Raw genomic sequence first — 22,743 nt, forward strand, 5'->3', positions numbered from 1 at the left:
AAAAAAAAAAAAGCCTTAAGAAAACTGTAGTTCTAAAACTTGGTGTGGGAGGGGTGGTGGGGTCTATAGTATCAGACTTTGAAAAATCCTGAATTTGTTGATAAATCAGCTGGCTAGAAATTAATCAGCAATTTTTATAATCCACTCATCATTTAAGCCATTGAAAATGCAAAACATTCTCTGGTTCCTGCTTCGACTGTTGGTCAATTTTCTGATATTTAATATACAAAAACATTAATCAAGACAGTTAATATCAGATTAATTTAGGATGAAAATGATCATCGGCTGTAGCCCTAATTGTCAGTGAATTAAAACTGCACAGGAAATATTACAACAGTGATGACCAAGTCTGTTCAGTTTGACCTTACAGCAATATACACATCTTATCGACATAATTTTGTCTTAGCCTAAGACAGCAATATCTGTCATCCTGCCTTTCCCTAGCTTTGATGGACCTTAGGTTGTTCAAGTTCAATTTGAAAAAAAAAAAAAACATCCCAGTGATGTACAGACTAGATTTTTAATATAGATAAATGCTGTGAGTCTGACAAATTGACTCCATCTTGCACAGCCAATGGTTATTCCATGACAAGTGATGCAAGATTGAACAGGTGGGAAGATTTCTCTCTAAAATAGCTAAACATCCCCAGGTGACACAGCAGAGTTGGAAACATGGTCAGTGAAGACAACTTGTCAATTAAACTGCTCTGAAATAACTTAAGAAAACTGTCAACACTTGAGATTTTCTCCTCAATCTGCCAGCTTTTAGAAGACATTCTTCAACGTAAGCCTAGCCATGCTTGGAAAAACGATGGAAAGTCCCATCTTGACTTGATATGTGGACTCATAAAAGTGGAATTTTAGAAAAGTGATTCAAGCTTTGCTCATAAGCTTGAGGCCAATGGAGGTCGGGCAGCTTTAAGCGAGCAGGCTGTGGCAGGCAAGTGAGCTCTGTAGACATTTACTAGAGAGGAGGACTGTGTGTGTGGTGTGTGTGGTGTCTGTGTGTGTGTGTGTGTGTGTGTGTGTGTGTGTGTCAGTAAGTCACACCTGAGGTGAAAGCTCAGGCATACAGCTGTTGTAGTGCTCCCATGAGAGTTGAGATTGATGAGACATGCTGCTGATGGACTGCCTACTCTTCTCTCTGTCTCACACATATACAGAAACACTTTAGGCTGCTTTGGAGTACCACACCTCCTTACACACTCACACTCACCCGGTGATGGATGAGAACAAGAGAGGAATAACAACTTTTGTTTTATTGCAAGTGATAGGGACAAATTCAGGGTGGAAGCATTTCCTAAATTGGAGCCGCCCAACTGAAACCAGGACACGAAATGTGTGAGAAACATTAGGAATCTCCTGATGAGCTGGAGGAGAACTGACCTGTATATGGAGATGTTTTCTATCATCTGGTTGGAGGCACTGTCGTAAAGGATGATTCCTCGTGGGGAGACTGTTAACGTGACTTTCTGGAGTTTTTTTCCACTTGCTTTGGCCTAGAAGATAGGAAAGGGAAGATGGGTGGAGGAAGAGAAAACATGGTATGTGAGATAGAGATAAGAAAAGGAAAAATCAATCTAGCTGAGTGCCAATTACAACTCAAACTGCTCATTTCTAAATCAGGCCAGCCAATCAAAATACACAGTGCCAGGGATACCAGTATACAAAATCAATCAAGTTACAAAGCAAATATCCTGTCATCAAGCTTTCAAAAGAAGCCATCAAAAACTCATCTAAATACTTGGACATCTTGACATCTTGACAGAGTGTCTGGCTTGATTAACAGTATAATTATACGTATCTGACATATAAGCCATTTTAATAAACACATTAACAAATCTAAATAAAGAGTTAAACAAGTTTAACAACAACCAAAGAGACATTCAGTCCAGAGTAAATGAAAGCTTTTCAAACTATGCTATGACAAAATATTACTTTACACCAAGTCCACCTGTTCTACAAAATGACAAGTACAGAAAAATCAAAATCTCCCATTCAGCAGCCTGACATCCTTTTCAGAGGGACACCAAGGGCAGCCAACAGATTATGCCCAATCAGAGCCTCTGCCTCCCTCTCCATATATCACCGTGTCCCAAGTCCCACCATTTTGCCGCCTCTAACTTCATTATCCACTGAGCTGCCAGATCCAATAACATTAAGTCTTTTCTACCATGATAAAGCTGGCTGAGCCACACAATGAGCAACAGTGTCCAAACTAATTGCATCCTCCTCTAAATGTCAGCTTTGGCCTCAGGGGGGAGGAGGTGGGGGTGTCTGCAACCAACCAGTCACTTTTCACAGAGGTGTCAGAGAGGTCATGAACAGGAGAAAACTACTGGATAACCAGGAGTTTCAAATGGCTGAGGTGATGATGGGGAGAAAATATTAGAGAGAGTCCCTGTGGGAAATGTTTCTTGAATAGAAGGGTGTTGACAAAAGACTTTGGGCGGCCTGTGTTAAAACTATTTCAGTTATGTGTGTGTGTCTTCGCTGCCGAAGGTGTGCAAGTGTGTGGCGTCTCTCACCGTGGCCACTATCCTCTTGACAGCAGCTGCAGAAAGCTCCTCTCCTTTGGGCTGCTCAACCATTGTGACCCCCAGGTACTTGAGCTGGAACACCATGCCCTCCAGTAGGGTCTCCCTCGTGTCCGTCCAGTTCTCTGGAAGCTCTGCGAGATGAGAGACACGCACCAGTGATACTACTGCTCACCAACAACACTGCTGCTTTTTCTGTAAGGCAGGCTGAGACGTGTCAGTGAAGCATTCTCTTGTCCACTTGTAGGATGATAGACTCAGCTAGATTAGATACGGCAGCAGCCAAACCATGTCCTCATTATGGCTGTGTGTAATGAGCACATGCTTTTGATATTTCTTCAAGCAGCACAGCTAAATCAAGTGCTCTCATGGGCTAAATTGTGCCTATTTTCACAGAAATATATGTAAACCTACTGCTAGTTGTGATGGCAAGTAAGAAACAAGCCACTGAGTTTTCTTTCAAATCTAAATAAAAAGGTGAATCATCTTTTTTGGCTGTTCAAGCTGTAATCCTGCCAAATGTGGCATGGTAAAGGCAGTGTAAAGTAGCAGTTTTCCTAAAAAGATTATAATAAAATATAATATCCGGCCATCACTGAAATACCCAGAAGGTTGGAAGAGTTTTTGAGGATTCAAAGACTCTTACAACCATGAAAATGAAAAAGATTTTTAACTCAAATTCCAAATTGCCACCATATTTCACATCCAGGTCACAAAAAAATGATACATCTCTTTGCTCGTTTTGTACAAACCTAGAAAAATATGAACTCATTATTATGTATGAAAATATAAGATAACAGAAAATAGAATCAATGTAGACAAATATAACTGATAATAAATCATTTTGGCCTCACAATGTAAAAACTGAGTGAGGGCATATTCATTAAAATGACATTAAAATGGAGGACATGGACATGTAAATAGAGGTGAGTACCTTCTATGTTAGTTTTTTCATACTTGATTTTTACTTAAAAAAATATTTTCAGTTTTTTTTTAAAGTTACTTATCAATGCATCTGTTCTGTACTTCTGCTGCTGTGACACTTCAATTTCACTGTGTGGGGGGAATAAAGTTTATCTTATCACATATCATATAATTAAGCTGGCCCTGTCTGCACTCCACTGTAAACCCTTAATTTTCTCTCATCCATCACTCCATGCAGAATACGGACTGATCAAGCATTAATGCCATAAAAACAAAACGAAAATAAAATGTGAAACATCACTGGTGGTATATGGAGTAATTATGTTTTCAACAATGTGTCAAATACAGGTTCAAGAGATTTTTATGAATTGGCCCACTTGACCGTTTGGCAGAATTCATTTACAATCCTGCCGACTGCAGGCAGCAAAGTCATTAATAAAAGAAAATCTCCTCCAGTTTATGAGACAATGACACTTATCCACAATTCAATATCATACATTTTGTTGAGACTGTGATTTTGGTTTATTTCATCAGAGAAAACCTTGGTGAGCTGCTCAAGGCAATGTGAGTGCAGTGATAAAAAAAAAAAAAAGAACAACTTGTGTGACCTGACCAGCCGTCCACATAAAACCAAATCACTGAGACCCATGTTCAATTTATGCTGACAGTCCACACTAAATCTCCTTTCAAACTGACCAGACTTGAGTTGATAAAAAGAACCAGCTGCACAAACCGTGGGAACAATATCTCACACTGGAAGTTCACGCAAGAAGACAACAAACTGCCTCTTCAGTATTCAGCCATTTGCTACAGCAATAAAGATGCTAACTTCTCCTTGAAGCTCATAAAAAGTTTATGGACTTGCAGCTCTGCTGTGATAGTGAGTGGAGGCCAATTGTCTCTTGAACAACATCACCCCTCCATCCTGGGTGGTCTTCATGTCACCCAGTATCTTCAGTATCTCCTAGGATACATGCAGCCAGCTAAATAAATGCTTTTAACACCATCACATAATTTATACTGAAATAGTTGGTCAATTTAATGATCGGTCTTTCAACAAAAACTTGATTGGCCAAGTGATTCTCAAAATCACTTCATCGTTTAAGTAAACTTTTAAGTAAAAATGTTCAAATTCACTGGTTCCTGCTTCTTAAATATGCATTTTTGCTACTTTTCTTAGTCATGCGTAATACTACACAGAATATTTTTGGATTATGGATCACGAGTCAGACATAACAAGACATTTAAATGTGTTAACTTGACCTCTGAGAAATTTTGATGTACTTTTCCACCTAATCAATCCAGAAAATAAGAGTTGATTAATTGAGAAAATAAGCGGCTGATTAATTGAAATAAAAATTGACTTATCTGATGATGTTCAAATAAGTCTTTGATTCATTTTCCCCATTACAGCTCAAGTGCTTTAATCTTCTTTAGCAGCACATGATTGTTGTGCAGTTTTGAATGAACAGGCTCATTCTCAGCACCCGTAAAAACTGTTGCTTGCTTCCACGTGTCAGCTGTTTCAGTTTTCACTGAGTAAATTCATTTTCTATTTTTAAGCTTTTGTGGTAAATCACTGACAGTTATTATTACTGATGAGCAAATAATGAAATTAATGGCATAAAACTATCATTTCAAGTATTTTAACTACACAAGTATTTCCAAAGCTTTGTGAATGCATTTATACTTCGTGAACACCATCACTTGGCTGAGGAAACCATATCGCTGAGGGAACATAGACCATTTGAAAAAAGCAGCAGGGATTAAACTATAACATTCCTCTCCTCTGCAGCCAAACCACACCAACTGTGAATGGTTATGGAGAATGGTTTTTAATGGTCTAAATGCAGCTCTAACCAAACCCATACTTAATGGGTGAGTCTTAACAGTGAACACCCACTCTAAGGTCAAGGTCTCTGCGCTCTTAAGTGTGGTGAACAGATCAGGCGGTCTCCCTCTGCTGTTACATTAGTGTCTGGGTAAGTAGCACCCTTACTGTAATATAATCAGTGGCAAGGAATCACTTGCAGTTACACATGACCTAAATCAAGTTACTGAGTGGTCCAAGTGGACTATAAATGTCCATTACGGGGTGTAGCCACTTAAGGCATTTGCAAAGTTACACAAATATGATGAGGATAATGCAAGCTTAACCTCAGCTGCCATGACATTTCTAACCTTTGGTGCTTGCTTGTGTTTGTAAAAGCAGCCATCCAGTCCAGAGACTTCCTGTGTGTACAAAAGGAAACGTTGCTGACTGATCTGCCATGCTGAATTGCAACAATCTGTCAGACGTGCTTTGAAAATGCTCTGACTTATTCAAGGCTTAGGAGAGATGTCATTCACATAATACACACAAGTGCAGTAGCAGGCTTGCGCTGGTCCAGCAGCGATATCAGACACAAGCCTCTCTACTTCAACTGCCCATACTAATGCTTGTAGAAGGCAGGTCTCCAGGGATTACCAGCCTGTTCAGCCTGACCGCGGAGTCTTAGGAATACCCGATCCCAAGAGACAGAGAGGAGGCTACTGTAAGATTAGACTACACAGATGATGGGATGTCTTTAGTTTGGCCTGCCAAAAATATTCAGCAAAAAAACAAAAAACAGATGAAACCTCTGCAGCCTCACTGTAGCAGCTTTAGTGAGCAATGAAACAACAGCTTTCTTTAAAAACTGACACAATGGCAGTTCAAATGAGCAACTCATGAACCACAGCTATTTTTAGACTGGTGCATATACCCAGAATGCTGCTTTGTATGGAATAATAATCCATTTTCATATTGGTTACATTTGCATTCACACAACCAACCCCCCACCCACCACCAGCACCAGCCCCAGCCCCAGCCCCAGCCTCAGCCCCCTCCACAGCAGCTCTCTGCAGCTGCCGTGCTGATTAGAGCAAACTTCAAAGGCTTCTTGGCTACGCTGGAGCTCTGGCTGGTCAGCGAGTGCTGCTCGCCTGGGTGACACTGCCTGTAAATAGGCCAGAGAGACCAGGCGACTGAGCACTGATGTTTGCTGAGTGGAAGGGGATAGGATTTGCAGGGACAGGTAGAGGGCTACAGCTGCCGCCAACATCAGCGAGTATGGGAAGTGTGAGGGTTTGATTAGCCAATCATCTTCAAAGAATGGTGTGGATAATAAATCAGTGTGGTTCATTCAGTCTTGTTCTGGCTCCTGCTCTGCAAGTCTTTACAGGGCCAGGAGCATGCACCCTGAACCTCTGGAAAACAGCTTAGCGCACGCACGCACGCACACACACAATTACATAAATATTAACCACACTTCAAAAGAGATGCTCATGCCAGATGACGGAAATATGTATTATGGAAGAAGGGTCTGTGAATAGAAACAAAACAAATATCTACTGGACTACCAGCAAATGACAGAGGGATTGAAAAATAAGAATTAACTTCTCACAGTAAGTGTCAAAATCTAACACGTCATTGCCAGAGTAGTTTGTCTGAAGGTCAAGATAAGCCAGAGATATACTTGCTTTTCAACCACATGTTGGCATAGATGACCAGCTGCATCGTGAACATAATCATTCAAATAATCATTCACGTACTTGCTTCAGATGGAAGGAACTGACTGAAGCTCTCCTCAATGAAAACTTGCAAAAAAAATCACCTGAAAGACTCTCAGACTATGGTCTGATTCTCTGGTCCGATAAAATCAAGTTTGTCTGACAAACCAGACATGACGCTTGGAATTGGCTGTCCTGTCCTATGGGATATTGAGTGTAAATAAATGAAAAAAAAAATTTTTTTTTTTTTTTTTTAGTATAAGACTGTAACATAACATAATCTGAAAATATTGAAGGGGTTTGAGTACTTTCTGAACACAATGCATCTACGCCATTCAGGTTCATAGTTTTTAATCGGGCAGTTAATGTTGCACGCTACCCCTGTAAAATGTAAGAACTGATCTCACTGTACAGAAAGAGAAGCCTGAAACTGTTAGGAAGTGTCCAAAAGTTGTTGGGTTTTTTTTTTATTATTATCACTTAAACCCATCTGGTAACCTTTGACTAATTAGTTTTAACTGTAAATGATAATATATTTCATGTGTAGTTTGTGATGTGATAACAGTACAAGTAGCAGTAGGCAATACTCATAACATTGAAAAAAAAAAAAAAAAAAAAAACCTTGCCAGCCCACTCACTGAAGCGTGATCAGCCTGAAATCACAGTGTGTGTCAGCATAAAGTCTACTCTGCCAGTCAGATGGAAAGTTTCTCCCATCCACGCCGTCTTCTCCTGCTTTGTACAAGTCTCAACACCACACTGGTAAGACTCAGCCAGGAGAAGAGGCAGAAGAACAAAGAACATACATGCAGTTACTTTCTCACCCTACAGTTCACCTCGCCTGCCAAGTAGTGAAAGCCTATGAACATTCAAAAGCTCTACATCACACTGTCAACACAGCAGACTGTGAGCAGCAGACATGGGTCTTATTGTACAGTAACATCAGACTTCTCAAATGTTCCTGTAAGTGGATGTGATAACAGGTCATTAAAGCAATAAGCTTTCTGCACAAAGAATCTGTCTGATGGCATTGTGCACAGTGTGAGATTGTCATAATGTGTTTAAGACACATTTCAATTTCCTAAAATCTGTGGTATTTCACTGTATTTTAAATTTATGATTATTTCCAGGAGAGGAGTCTACACGTCAATTAAAAGAAAAAGAAATTAAGACATCATACCACCTTTTCCATCACCTCTACTTTGCCTGACTTTTCTCTGATATGGAGAGGGATAGCAGTTATTGCAGGCTATACTGTGTTCTACCAACAGTATCCAGTATTTGCAGAATTCAAGCAAGTTATTGGAGCTGTGAGGTTCAGTGAAGGGTTAGGGTTACAGCAGTCTTTCTGTTGTCAGAGAGCTCTTAGTGTCAGGCCAAGCTGCGGCCATCTGACCACTCTGGTGGTTACATGGCTGTTGTAGAGGAAAGAGTACTGAAGAGGTCTTAACCCCTAGTTTAAGATCCAATCGTTTGAGCCTATGCATAAGCTGGGTCTTTACATGGAGTTTTAATGAAGCTACTACAGAGGCAGTTAGACCCTTTTGATGCAACAAGAGATCTAGAGAGGCAAGACAGCACAGAGGTCTAAGGGAATTGTAATCAAAGGGATTTGAGGGCTGAGCCTGTGCAGCAGGAGAGCATTACAAAGGTGGTGGATGTGGTGGGTGTTTGGTCAAAGCCATGAAATGAAGAAATGAGGCAGGGAATTTGGACGTGGGAGGGTCAGAGAGGATCACTATCGCTATTCTTGTCAACAGCCAGCGACAGTGATAGTAATGAGGATCTGCTCTTCCTGGCCTGGTGTCTGTCTTAAGAGGGGGAATGATGACAGACGACAGACAGACAGAGGGGTAGAGACAGGGAGAACAGAGAGACAGAGAGGCAGCCAGAAATTCATAAATGAAGTACAAGCTGATAAAAGAGAAAAGGGAAGTGAGGTAATCATGAAATAGAGTCGAATATCAAGAAATTATGCAAATGATGGCAGCGAGTCAAAATTCTCACCATAAATTCACACACATAAACCCTTCGCACAACAAATGTAATGGACAATTACAGAAATGCAACAGTTTAATCACCGTGAAAACAGGAGGAGCACTCTGCTATGCTGTGAGTGCAGGCTAAATAATGTAGTTAGTACTCTGGGGCTGGCAGAGGGGGTGATATGCATGCAGTGATACAGGGATAAAAACACAAATCACCACAGCACTATCCTGACAACTTAGTTGCTTTATCACTGTGATCTAGAGCTTGCTTCCAGCCAACATTATTAGTGTTTCTCTGCTTGAAAATGCATCTCTAAATACAAGATATGACTGTCCAATGGTTTAGGAAAGACAGAGATGAATTAAAGATGAATATGCCCACTCCTCCTCACAGTCAGTGACACATTTCTCAACCGAAAACAAGTTCAAAAGGTGATTTGAGTGTGTGATCTAACATTGGTGTGACTGAGTCAGTCAGCTGTACTTTACACCATGATTAACTATCACATGAAATTGTGGAAGTTAATGTTCTAGCACTCTCTGGGAAAATCTTTTCACATCCTTGTTGTTGACATCAGTCTACAAGTGATACCAGAGTATTTCAGTCAAGCCAAGTACATGAGTGAGCCACTGCAGTTAGATATTCCACAGAAACTGTCACGAATGATTATTTTGGGGATTCTCTCGAAGGGGAGGGGTCTAGCAGCAAAGTGGCCCAGCTTGGTTTAACATACAAACACAAATAAAGACTTTCAGGTCAACAGTCAAAGCCCCGCCGCCACTCCACAGCTCCAGCAGGCTCCACGAGTCGAGCCTGCTGCATCAACAGTTTCCCCGTTGTTTTGATTGAAAGGAGCTTCTGAGCACTGAGAGCTCTCCGCGTGGTGTCGCATTGGCTTCAGTGAATGAGCAAAAGGAGGGAGTCCCGGTGCATTCATCTAAGCCACCTCTAACTGTGAATGACTCATTGTTTTTTGGTCTGGCTGGATGCAGACCTGCCCACCTGCATACCATCTCCTGAAAAAAAAAAAGGGAAATGAATATAATCTCCACTGGGCCTTCTGCTGTTCTAAAACACATTTGTGACCTCGCAGTGAAACAAGCGCTGATGCCTGGGAAGTAACAGGGTCTCACTTCTTGCTTTGGTTGGAGAAGTGCGTCACCTTGGGATATTGGGAAAAGCTGTGTTGTGTGGCTGTCTGTCACGTGGCGCTCTCAGAGGATCAGTGTTTAACTATGGACAGAGGTTACACTATCTGCTCTACAGCCAGAGACACTCTGTGTGACCATCTGCAAGTCATAGTCAGTCCTCAATCTAAACAAATTAGTATAGGAGGGAATACGTTGCCTAATTCTTTGTTTCTTATTGTTAACAAATCCAATAAAAAGACCAAAACCAACAATGTGCTATTCTGTCTTTCAATATTATCTCTTTTTTCTCCTCTATGGCACTCCATTTTCATCAAACATTTCATTTTGCGTATTTGCTGGATTGATACACATTTGGTGCACTCGTGACTATTTCCAACAGCAGGATGGTGCATCTGGAATCTACTCAAAATAAACTACATTGTCCATGTTCATCATAATAAAGGAACATGTCATCCAGTGCAAAGATGGGTCTGAGTGATGTGCTTTTAATAGCTTTTGTGCAGCAGTGGAGATCTATTGAACAGTGGCTGCAGTAGTAGGGGTAGTATCAATTCGTTATTGGGTTTTGTCTTTTCAGGAAATTTGCTGACAGTGAGAGAATATAGAGCAACACCAAGACAAATCATAAACAACCTTTGAGGACAAGGTGAGTTTCTGAAAGATCAATAGTTTCCTGTTTCTATGATATAGGCCAGCTGCAACCAATAAGCAAAGCAAAATTTGCTTGTGTATCTTCAGCTATTTAAGGCCTCAGGTGACCTGCGCCTGTGGTGTGATGACCTCTTCTTATCTCACAATGACAAGACACGTGCAAAAAAAACAAAACAAAAAAAACAACCTATTCCAGCATTATTAGATTCCAATGAGGGCACTTTGGGCTAATTTAGAAACGGCTGACTCAGAAGAGAGAAGATGCCTGGAGGGGCACACAGACACACTGCACTAGGCTTTTTAAGAGAGAGCCCTGGACAACCTGTAACTATGGCACAAAAAAGTTAAGCCCCACATTTCTATTGCAGACTATTGACTGTGGTCTCATGTAACCATGTTCTGCACTGTATGCTCTGTGACTGTAAGCTTGTATGCTCTGTTCAGGCTGTGCAGTGCAGGATAGAGACGAGCACCATCATCACTAATTCCTAACAACACACACAGGCATTATGGGGAAAAAAGGGTGAGATAGAGAATTGTTAAGAAGAGAAAGACTGAGTGTTAGTCAAAGGGAAAAAGTGTGTTAGTACACATGGGGTGATTGTCACTGTCTGTCCCTGCCTGGTGCAGACTGATCCAGGGCTATTGTTCCCCCCTCTTAACCTCAGCTTCTGCGGAAAGGACACAGGAAATGTTTTACATATTATCTGTAACCCAGGTCAAAGTCTCTGTGTGACATACACAAATAACACCATTAGACAAAAATGACCAGAGACATAAACTACAGGCCAGTTCACTAAAGGAGTAATCGATACAAAGTAAGTAAGATGAACAGTCAGTGAGGATCCTTTATGCCCAGCAGTCTGTGACCCCTTTTGTCTTTGTCCTTGGGCACCAGGATGCTTCTCTAGTTTCGTCTTCTACAAAAGGTTTATGATATTCTTAAATATCTGTGTTGGAGCATTTTCAGAGATACAGAGGAAGCGATGAGTGCACAGCTATCAGTATTTAATTTGATGACCATTCAAAACAATTCCAGTCGGGTGAAGGAAAAGGATTTGCAGAGGATAAGAGTCTTATAGTCATGGTTAAAGTCCTAACATTGTGACACGTGTCTTTCAGTATTGGCTAAATCCACTCAAAGAAGGAAAGTGAGGAGAGGGAGAGAGAGAGTTGGAATGAGTGGTCATGCCAGTCAGGGATTACAGCTGATGACCAGCTGAGGCCAGAATGTACTCTCAACAAGAATCAGGGTTATGAAACTGATCCCTAAAGCACCCTGTGCACAGCAACACTGAGCAGGAGCTGGATTCTATTGCAACTCAAATAATACTGACAAATAAGGATGCCATATCTTCAAGTTGATGAGCATAAGCATACTTACGTTATGAGATGTATAATAGAGCAGCAATGATTAGGTGATTAATCATTCAGTTGATTGTCAGAAAAATAATCACCAAAAAAAAATTCTGATAATCAATTAATATACATACACCAAACTAGATGTCTTCACAGGACCCAATACCTGGACCTGATCAGAAACAGACTTGTGAAAAATCTACGTTAAAACTTGCCACCAGCATTATGTGCCGCTAATTTATGAGCAGCTGTGATGGAAAAATATAGAGCTGAAATGATTGGTTGAATGAGTTGAAAATGAATAATTTCAGTAATTTTTTGAGCAGAAATGCCAAACATCATCTGACTCCAGCTTCTAAAATGTGAAGAATTTGCTGTTTTTCTTAGTGAAGTTTGTTAGTAAACTGAATATTTTGGGGGGTTTACACTGTTGGTCGGTCAACTGTGATGATTATGACACACGACCTGATAGTGAGTCCATGTGAATCTAGTCGGGTAATAGACATTCTGACACACAGACCCAATACCAAGACCTGCAGCAATAGAACTGGACCCTACCTGGACCTTGTTAAACTGAATTTACTTTGGACCAAGCCCAACTCAGGCCTTTGTCAGGTCTCAGTTACTTGGAACCAAAACAGCATACAGCAAAAACAGCATAAAATGAAGAATAAACCCTTTGTTTGCTTAGACTATCTGAATCTTTGCTTTAGTCACATATTGCCCCAGGGTTTCTCTTGTACAACCAGTCACTGTTTGACACACAAGACCACAGATTTGCGCAATGTGTCCCTCTAATCTTGGAGGTGTGTACCTCAGCTGCAAGTCTCTTCTCTGCATCATTACTCCAATACGCTTTTGTTTTTATCCTCAGAGACATGTTTCAGGGTGTACTCTTGGCAGTCATTGCAGTCACACAGGTAGTTGAGAAAAAGAGAGTGAGAGGTGAAGGAATCTTCCATTAATGAAAATAATCCCCCTTGCATTCCAGGGGACTTCATAGAAAAGATGAGTTTATGGGAAAGGGTGTGCCATGTGAGGTTTCATAAGATTTTATTAATATTGGCAGGAGACAACGGGGATTTTCTCCAAGCTGTAGCTCTGGGTATATTGGGAACTTAAAATAAAAAGACACAAGTTTTGGAACAAGCATTGGTTTTAGAGCAGGTCTTTAAAACTAGCAAGTCTTACCTGAATTACATTCTCAGCAGAATGAGGGGAGGGAAAGGAGTTTCATTCCAGGCTACTGGTCAAATACCCAAAAGACATCAGACCTACAACCCTCAAAGCTTGACTGACAAGTCAGAGAAAATGGGGCTATTCCTATTGTAGGTGCCCAATAATATCTTACTCAGGCTTTAGGAGCTGTAGACCAATGCTCTCATCAAGCCTGTACTAACATTTAGTAACACTGACTCACTTGCTCAGAGCAGATTAAAAAGGGAAGGAGTTATAACTGATCGGAACACAGAATAAGCAACAACGTAACTGCTTCCAGGCTGAGATAACTGTCTAAATATACTTAATTGGGATTTGTAGGCTTTAGTTTTGCTATTCAAGTCTCAAATGGCATATATTTAGTCACTAGGATCTCCTACTGACAATGAAGCTAAAGAACTGTGAACTACCACACTGACCATATGTCTAGACATATGGCTCAAGGGGATTACATCAATTATTTCTTACCAGGAAGGAAGGTGAACTGGTTAACTACTGTGCTTCATGTTCACACTTCTTTACTGGTTTCACAGTATGGCATAGTCTTTCAAATGAGTCTCTACCATGAAAAAAAGTGGGGCAAATTAAAAAATACTCTATTTCGTTGAATAAGGAATGAAACAAAGGAATCTTCTGCAGTTTACACAGAAAGGAAAACAATGTTCACTCAGAGATAACAACACATGGGAATAGATGTACATTTTTCTAATCACAGATAACCAAACAGACCAAAGTAGAATGAATAACAGATGCAAATACATCTGCTCTTGCTTCAAAAATGTATCAAACTGCAATTCAGCGCTCAATTTAGCCTGTGCCAGTTACTAGTTTAAAAACAACAATTATGATGTTTTAAGTGTCATATTTTTCCTGCTGTGTCAGCTGAAACAAGAGAAAGTTAAACATCTATTTTGCCTCAGGATTAAAAATTGTCCTCATGGAGAAACGGTGACAAAGCATGATTGTGCAGCCCTATCCACACACGCTCACACATGACTCCATACACTGAGAAGCAGCTTACAGATACAGAAGATCTAACAGGGCTGTAAATCAGTGAGGACTTTACAACTCCATAAAGGAATCCTGCAGAAAGCAATCTCCATTACAGCATGGTAACCTCCTTTGGATGACTTTGTGCAGGGGGCACAACACTGACTGGCCAGAGGAGGGCCAGAAGTTCATATGGGACTGGCCACTGCATACCACACAGTGCATGTTGTAGAAATGAAAGGTACTCATAGCATTATGACATGTAAATGAACGCTACAGGTGTAAACTTCTGTCACTGCAGTGATGCTATCTGAATAATGTACAAAATCCAAATTAGTCAACAGCTACATCAACTACCATCTCCGGTGGCTGCAACCACAACATTGGTTCACAAATCTACAGTGTCAAATATGATGCAGTCCAAGTGGTTTGAGATCATGCCCATTAGCCATCTGTATGGGTCAACTGACATCCTGATATTTAGCGGTTTCAATATTGACAAGCCCACAGAAGACAGCTCCTTGACCAGGAATGTGGGTGGGAACGTCTCTCTTCAATGCAGACAGGGATTTTCTACCACCCACACTTTCCAGATTGGCAAAGAAAAAAAAATGGGCTTTCATGACCTAAAAAGATGGTTGATGTTACATACCATTTTCCCCCTCTGCAAAATGGCAACTATTTGGATGTAATGAGAGGGCAGAGAAACACTCTGTCAGCTCAGCACACTGCCATAAAGCAACTGAGCTGTTCAAAACCATGCAGGAAATGACAGAGCTGACACATTCTTGCCCATGCAGAGGAACAAGACTGCAAAAGCAGGGCCAACAGTGCAAAGCAGGCACTAATGTCAGCCTGCTTTTTAAATGTTGATGTGCAGTGATCATTACAGAGATACGGGCAGTTTTATGAAAACAATACTGGAACCTGTTACAATACATCAGTGACAGTGGGAGAAAAGGAATGCATCATTGATAGATGCCAAAGAAGTGAATAAGCTGCTTTGACAAACCAAGCCCAACACAAAATCGTATTGTAGACAACTTTGCCTCAAATTATGGACCCATCTACATTCTTATAAATAACAACCCATGTTGGAGGACATACTATCAAAAGAGCACAAACAATTTTCATTGTGTGGTCTAAATTACAATATCTGCATGCATCAAATGGAAAAAAACTGGGTCCACCTTGGAGCAGAATCATACTGACACAACAAGATGAGACAAGTTGCTGTTTATTCTTGACACAGCAGTTCACTGGTGCCCCACAGTGATTGCATCATTATCATATCAACCAATTGACAATGAGAGAAAGACAAATGTTTACTTAATCATAGTAACCTCCAAATGACAAAATAATGTAGGTGAAGAAATGATATGATAGATATGAAATAACTGACAAGATCAGCATGCCTCTGCTAGCTGTGGTAGGAGAAGAGAGGATGTCACTTTTGCCACAGACTGAATGTGGAGTTATAGCAAAGTTCAACATCATTGATTGATTGCTCTTTAGTCCTCTGTGGCCACTGCCTGGTCAGATGCGGAGGGACCATGCTTATTGTGCATCACTCTCCCCCAGAGAGGAGTGGACCGAAACAAAGCATCGTTTGCACTATCTGGCACGTGTGACATCTTGCTGCCAACTGCTCCATTGTCTATGCAATAAAAAACAGGGAGAGGCATGGGAGCAGGGGACATTCCCCCTTTGTGTAAGGAAACATAAAAGGGTCTATGCAGCTCAGTTTGATGTGAAAGCCTCGCTAGCATAGTCAGTGTGATCGTACTCAGCCGCCTGGGTGATGGTTGTACACACTGGAGAGACGAAGTCGAGCATCATGTGGAAATCCCAAGTAAAACCTGAGCTAGTGATAATTAAACCCTTGATTTGCACTAGGCACCAGGCTGAACTGGAGACCTCTATAAAAGGTTTAAAGACTCCGCAACCACTCCTTGCACAGCCTCTCATTTTTGTTTCACATAGTGTATCGCCTAGCAACAGTGCGTTGCTAGGATTGTACAGCCTTGCCAGGAAGACGACCACTCATCTCTTCATGCCTTTTCACGTCTGTATCTCCCCTAATTTCTGTCTACAGTCGCTCTCAGGTCCAGATCGCAGTATTTCAGCTGCCCGCTGAGCCCCTCTGTTGTACATTTCAAAGCCGTGTCCGTCAGTCGGCTGAGTGACGTGGCAGACAACAACAGGATTTCACGGGACTCTCAAACTTTTGTCGTGACATGCGTCCACTTTTGGCCTCAGGCAGCAAATAAGAAGGACTCATTCGACTTGTTGGATATGTGGAGAATCACTACGGGAGCTGAACTCACAGTTCTCTGGGCAAATGCCTCAACTGGAGTCAGTTTACGAGCTGCGGGCGATGCTGTCAGTTTGAGCGTCAAGTTCGATTGCAAAACAATACATTTCCGACTTTAAATACCCGCTCGTATCCTCAGCTTTGTGCCAAGCTTATTGTTTTTCGAGTTTCTGGGTCTATCAAACATCCTTCCCTCTGACAGCTGTTTTGTCCACAGCAGCTGTAGCTGGCGTCCACAGACGAGTTGTAAAGTGACGCTAAGTAAACGCCGGTTGTAATGTTAGCTACTTGTCGAGGCTAGCTTGGTTTAGCCCAAATTAGCAACAGCTAACGCCTTCGCGTGATGTACTGAATAACTGAATACTTACTTTTATGTCTGCCCGCACCCCAAGACTGTTTTGCGATGCTGGGGCTCCGTATAATTGCCCTTCCAGCGGATTTCAAAGCGTCCATATCGTAATCCAAAAGTGGGGCAAAGAGCCCGATGAGCGCCTGTTCGTCTCTGTCGAAACACTTCGGATGGTTTAAAACAGCCCTCTCCCGTCCAAACTTTGTTTCAGCGTTTTTTTCCTCCCCTCCGTAAGGTTAGCTTTCAGGCGATGGTAGATTATCATGTTCGTCCCCCTGGGCGGTGTCATGTATGTAAATTAACCGGATAACGCGCGTGACGCCCGTTTGTGGAATCACGCGAGTCAGGTTGTTGCAGCAGCAGCAGCGCTCACATCCCGGGCGGGCGGTGCTGTAACGTTGTTACTGTTACTACAAGGCATAGTTTCACTCACACCCAGTGTTTTTTGTGACACATAATTTGGTAGTCATTTCACGGGCAGTGGTCAGACCTTACATGATTAATTTAGCCACCAGGCGTCTTCTTTTCTGAGCTGCATTTCAGCGGAAATATCATGACCAAGTAGGTTGGAGGGCGGAACTACTTTAATTCAGTTCTCTCACCTTTCCAGCCTGATACAAAGCAATATAAAGCAGCTAGATTTACATTATGCATCATTGTAAGAGGTAAGAAAAATCACTTTCTTAGAAATAAATGTTTTTTGTTTATAAATGTGAACATTTTCCTCATGGTAACAGGCTGAAAGTCCTACTTTACTCATATATTTAGTTCCTCAATAATGTCCATTAAATGCCTTGTTCAAATTGAATGATCTCGCTGATACACTACATACACTGAATATAATACTATTATTTTCTGAACAAGTGCATCCTGTGCTGTATGAAACCCAAGCCACCATATTCTGATGGCCAGCATCATTCAAGTGAACAGCTCTGTGTGTGTGTGTGTGTGTGTGTGTGTGTGTGTGTGTGTGTGTGTGTGTGTGTGTGTGAGTGAGTGAGAGAGAGAGAGAGAGAGATTCTGTCATGGACCACTTTTGGGGACAAAAGAAAATTAATGCAAGGCTGTGTAATGTCCACAAAAGTGACCTATCACTACATCTGTGTGTGTGTGTGGTTGGGGGGGGGGTGGCTGAGGTCAAGAGTTCTTTCTCGGAAAAGATGCACTGTATCAGTCATTGTTCAAAATTGAAGCCACAGAGTCCCTGCTGGACATATGGAGGAGAGGGGTCTCCTGATGAAAAAAAAAAATGAAGTTAGGGAGATCCACAGATCCAGACAAAGATGTCTCATTTCACAATCCCGTAGAAGAAACTCTACTGAGCAGCCAAGAGAAATTCATATCATATTGGCCTCTGTTGTGCATGATTAAAAACATATGTTTCATGGGCAAGAGGACAAGCCTCGGCCATCTACTATTCTGACAACTGAATTTTCTAAGATCAAATACCCACTTTCTGCAAAGCCTTAAGGCTTTTTAGATGATGCAAATAGATCAATATCATAACCATAAATAACATTTTTTCTATCTATGCATGGGTCAAAGCTCTATACCTTATAAACGCCAACCTAAGTCTGCCCATAGCACATAGTGTAGCACTTAGTCTGATTTAGCCATTCTTTGATAACATCCTTGTTTGTATAATAATGATGCTGATTGTAGATTGTTTTTAGGAAGTTGAAGTTCTTCTTTTGTTGCTTTTAATATCCCACTAAATGAACTACTCATGTGAATGGCTTTCAAAAAATCTTGCACTACCAGATTTCATAGGAGATGACAGACTCGGAGATAAAAGTGCAAAAGGCTCACACGTCCCTAAGGACATATTAGGCAACACCACCACTATCTTCAATGTGAATCTCACGCAGCAGTGCTTAAAGTACTGGTTGTCTTCTGCACAAAAAACAGATCCAACAGAGAATTATCATCACATCAGTGTAGTGCTGTAAACTAAACGATCCCTCTGTTCTCAGAGGTGCATTCCTTTTAAATCACTGTTACTTTGTTGGCAGCTACAACCATGCCTCACTGAAAGGCTTGAGACAAAAGAGTGCACTCTCTGCTTGTAAATCTGCCAGTTACTGAAGCATACAAGACATATCTAGACTTTTAAAGCAGCAACATGGGAAATAGAGTAGGTGTGTTGGGGAAGAAAAATCAATGAGTTTCTGCAGGTGGGGAGAGTGGAGGGGTTCACCTGCCCATAAAGAGGGGCACGTGAGAAGGTTGCCCAACATTAAATAGATGATTCTACATTCATTTATATATGACAACAAACACAGGTAAGCAGCCTTAGCCATGGGAGTATATCTGTACACACTGTGTTGCAAATTTACTATGTCTTTAGTGATCATCTGAGAAAACCAATTCAGTTTTAATCTGTTTTCAATGTGTTTCTCTTTCAGAGGGACAGATACAGAGGCAGAGGGATGGAAAGTGAAATTCCACCAAGAAAATTGCTCATGGACTTTATGTTAATTGAGCAGGTCAAGAGAAGCAGGGGAGCTCTACCTGGAATTTCTCATTTATGGCTTGTTCTCTTCAGACAGCTGGATTTACTGTAGATTTGTGAGGTCTAATGGCATTGCGAGTACAGTTGGGCCAAATGTCGACTGCTAGAAAAGACGTTTCTTATAATCTGTTAATTCCACATGCTTTACATCTGCCAAACAGTGTGGTGCCATGCTGGAAATGTGAGAGCAATAAAATACTGAGGGTTGACTGTAAAACAAATTTATGCCCAACCTAGGCACCGTTTAATGTGGAGAAAATGAGTGAGGAGCTTTACCCACATTTGCCTCGCTGTACAGGTTAATCATGTGTATTTGGGGAAGTCTGGCATGTGACAGAACGCTGAGCAGAGGGCTTCTTTCATGCTTTGAAATTCTGTGTCCTTGGCAGAGGGATCCCTTATCTCCCTCCCAAATTCCCCAAGAGCATTAAGAGAATTATCACTAAAATCAAAATGTGTGGCAGCCCATAATTTGCTCCCTTTTATGGACCAATCACTGAAATCTCAGGCTCAGAGGTCAGCAGAGCACAGAAACCCCCTGGTGGGTGATTATGTCTGAATTTGAAATGCAGACAAAGGGAGAGCGTAGAAAAATGCTTTAAATGGTGCACACTTCCAACTTCATTTACCTATCAACCCAGTGCTGCTAGATAGCATTGTGGAAGCACCACTGGTTACTGTGTTTTGACTAGCTGGCTGAAATGAAAAAAAAATTCTTAATTCCTTCTGTCCGAGCTGAATGGGATTTTTATAGTCTTGAAAATAGGGAATTAGTGGTTCTTGACAGTTAATAACCAGAGTCTCTGTGGACAGAAATTATCTCTTTTAACCTACACAATGAAGATGGACAGTGCCTCCTAGTGGCGATGAGATGATAGGGCATGTAGTGAATCTCCAATACCAGGATAAACCAAGCAAAATTAACAATCTTATGAACTTCTTTCTTTTGGTTAACATCAGATCATGTTATAATATAAGCTATATTTAATATAAAAGTATTTCATTAGTGCAAACTCACTCAATAAAAAGCAACAATGAGATCCTTTTTCCTTCAAAGATGACATTAGAATAAAATTAAACTAATGGACTGACATGAATTCCTGCACAGCTGCACACCCCCATAATGTTTAGAGACTTACAAGAAGCAGTTTAAAAAAACACAATGGTCAAATTGAAACGACAGAGGCTGAGATATCCTGGCTTTTAGTCTTTAGTATGAATTAAGCTACATTAATACTGGATTCTACATTTCCAATAATGCCATTCAATAGATCTTCTATGAGATCCCCTGATGGCAAAGTTTACAAAGCGAGTAAACTTGATGTGTAAAATCTGTGGAGTGCACCTTTAACAAAACAAACTCTTAGAGCTGAAAAGTTGTTTTGAAATATCCCGACTTATGTGAGTCACACCAACAAGCAGAGACAAGTCAATTTGCAAGAAAAAAAAAAGTTTATTCCTTGCAAACCTCACAGAGCGAGAGCGCAGCCAAGGTCAGACCTGGGGAGAAACAGAGCAGTGACTGTGGGCATAGAAAACAAAAAACAAACAAAAACACTTCTCTAGACTTTCAACAGTCAGTTGACCAAACAACTGACAACTGTAATTTTCACAACTTCTTTTTCCCCCAGGAGCCAATGTCAGCAATCTGAGCAAAAAAAGCTTCTCCATATACAGTAGGTGAAAACCACACGCACAATGATCATTTCAGATGATGGTGAAACCACATCAAGCGATTTTTTCCCTGCAGGAAAATAACAAGACCAGAAACAGGAATAAGGAAACTGCTTTAAAACAGCCACTTGCCCAACAGTTGCAAATACTGTAACATTCACAAAAAGAAATTTGACTCTCTAGTCCCTTACTTTAAACTACAGTCTACTACAAGCAGGTGACCACTTTCTCTACCTGCTTAACAGAAACTTCCATTAAGCAATATTCAATTGGACTATTTGACGAAAATGTCAGCCAATGTATTTGCAGTACATTCTTGAACACATTACTAGAGAAACAAGCATTCCAGTCTTGGCACATGAACTGAAGTGGAAGATTGATTAAATAAAATTATTTAACTGCTATATTCAAGTTGGCATTTCCAAAGCTTTGTGTACATTGCTGTCCATCTTTACAGTTTTCCCTTTCAAACAGCGTATGTGTTTTCCACAGTGCAACTTTCAATTGGAACTCAAAAAAGAAAAGAGGGGGCAATAGATAAGCCGAGGGGTTTGGGGTGTAACAGTAGTGTAGATGACCTTTTCTGTACGGATGCGTTGAGTCAGAGACCTGTGTGCAGGAGACCCTGTGGTGGCTAACATCGTGTCAACATACCGACCATAGACAAATAGGCGTACAATGAAGTATTGGAAAAATGTGACTTGTATAATGAGGGACAAAGCTGCCCTTGAGTGCACACGAAGGATCAGCTTCCCCACCAGTCTGGAAATCAGTAGGGGGCCTGAAAAACCAAATCAGTGCCCGAAAGCAACTTTGTCCCACTGGACTGGACTCTTATCCATTCCAGCTTAGCCAGATGTTTCACAACTAAAATCAGAGGGCCTGAACCATTTCTCATTATCACACTCACTCTATGTCCACAACTCAAGGCACTGTGATGACAACTGTTGAGAGACTCTGCAGAGTACTGAGAAGCTGTACAGTCTTCCCTTACTGCACTTCCTTCAACTCAAAAACTCAAAGCAATGGAAACCAAACTGCTGTTTTCACTTGATGCTGAACATATGGAGCTGCTTGGGTTAATTTCGTTTCAAGGTCTACGTTTCTGTTTACAACACACAATTTTCCAGCTTGTTGAAATCAACACTTGAATCTTAAAAGAGTGAACAAACAGAACCACACAATACACTTTAAAAAACTATTTACCACCAAACCCCAAAGCAGCTGAGGGAGGGTTCATTTTCAGTGTCTGATTGTGGATTAAAAGAATAAATTAAATGTAACAGGGGCGAGTCTGTGCCAACTTTGCACTACATTCCTCTGGTTGTACAGATGTTCCCAGACTACCTTGGGAGAAAAACAATCTGTCAAAAATAAATTGGGATACAAGTCAGGCTGTGTGATGAAGGAGAACTGTTTTCCAATTTTAGGAGGGAAAAATCAACCTAAAAAAAAAAAAAAAAAAAAAAAAAATAAAGCAGCTAGTCCCCAGGGCCAAAGAGCAGGTAACTGGTTGCAGGTGGTTGCAGTGGCGGTGGGGAAGG

The 22,743-nt window shown here is 41.1% G+C and overlaps 1 protein-coding gene across 2 annotated transcripts in view; it reads right to left on the reverse strand.

Annotated features, from left to right (window-relative positions):
- Positions 1-17,300, reverse strand: part of ldlrap1b (low density lipoprotein receptor adaptor protein 1b) — a 32,947-nt gene extending 15,647 nt beyond the window's left edge. The window contains exons 1-3 of one of the 2 annotated variants that reach the window (XM_023399890.2): positions 17,033-17,300; positions 2,529-2,671; positions 1,387-1,499 (exon numbers count right to left, since the gene is read on the reverse strand). In XM_023399890.2, coding sequence (XP_023255658.1) covers positions 1,387-1,499; positions 2,529-2,671; positions 17,033-17,117 — 341 coding nt within the window. In that variant the 5' untranslated portion in view covers positions 17,118-17,300. The remainder of the gene's footprint in view (positions 1-1,386; positions 1,500-2,528; positions 2,672-17,032) is intronic. The other variant, XM_023399889.2, reaches the window with a different exon arrangement.
- Between the last annotated feature and the right edge of the window lie 5,443 nt (positions 17,301-22,743).

This window comes from Seriola lalandi, unplaced genomic scaffold (genome assembly GCF_002814215.2).
Source record: "Seriola lalandi dorsalis isolate HSWRI2012SDOR001 ecotype SW California unplaced genomic scaffold, Sedor1 jcf7180002052126, whole genome shotgun sequence".
Lineage (NCBI taxonomy): Eukaryota > Metazoa > Chordata > Actinopteri > Carangiformes > Carangidae > Seriola > Seriola lalandi.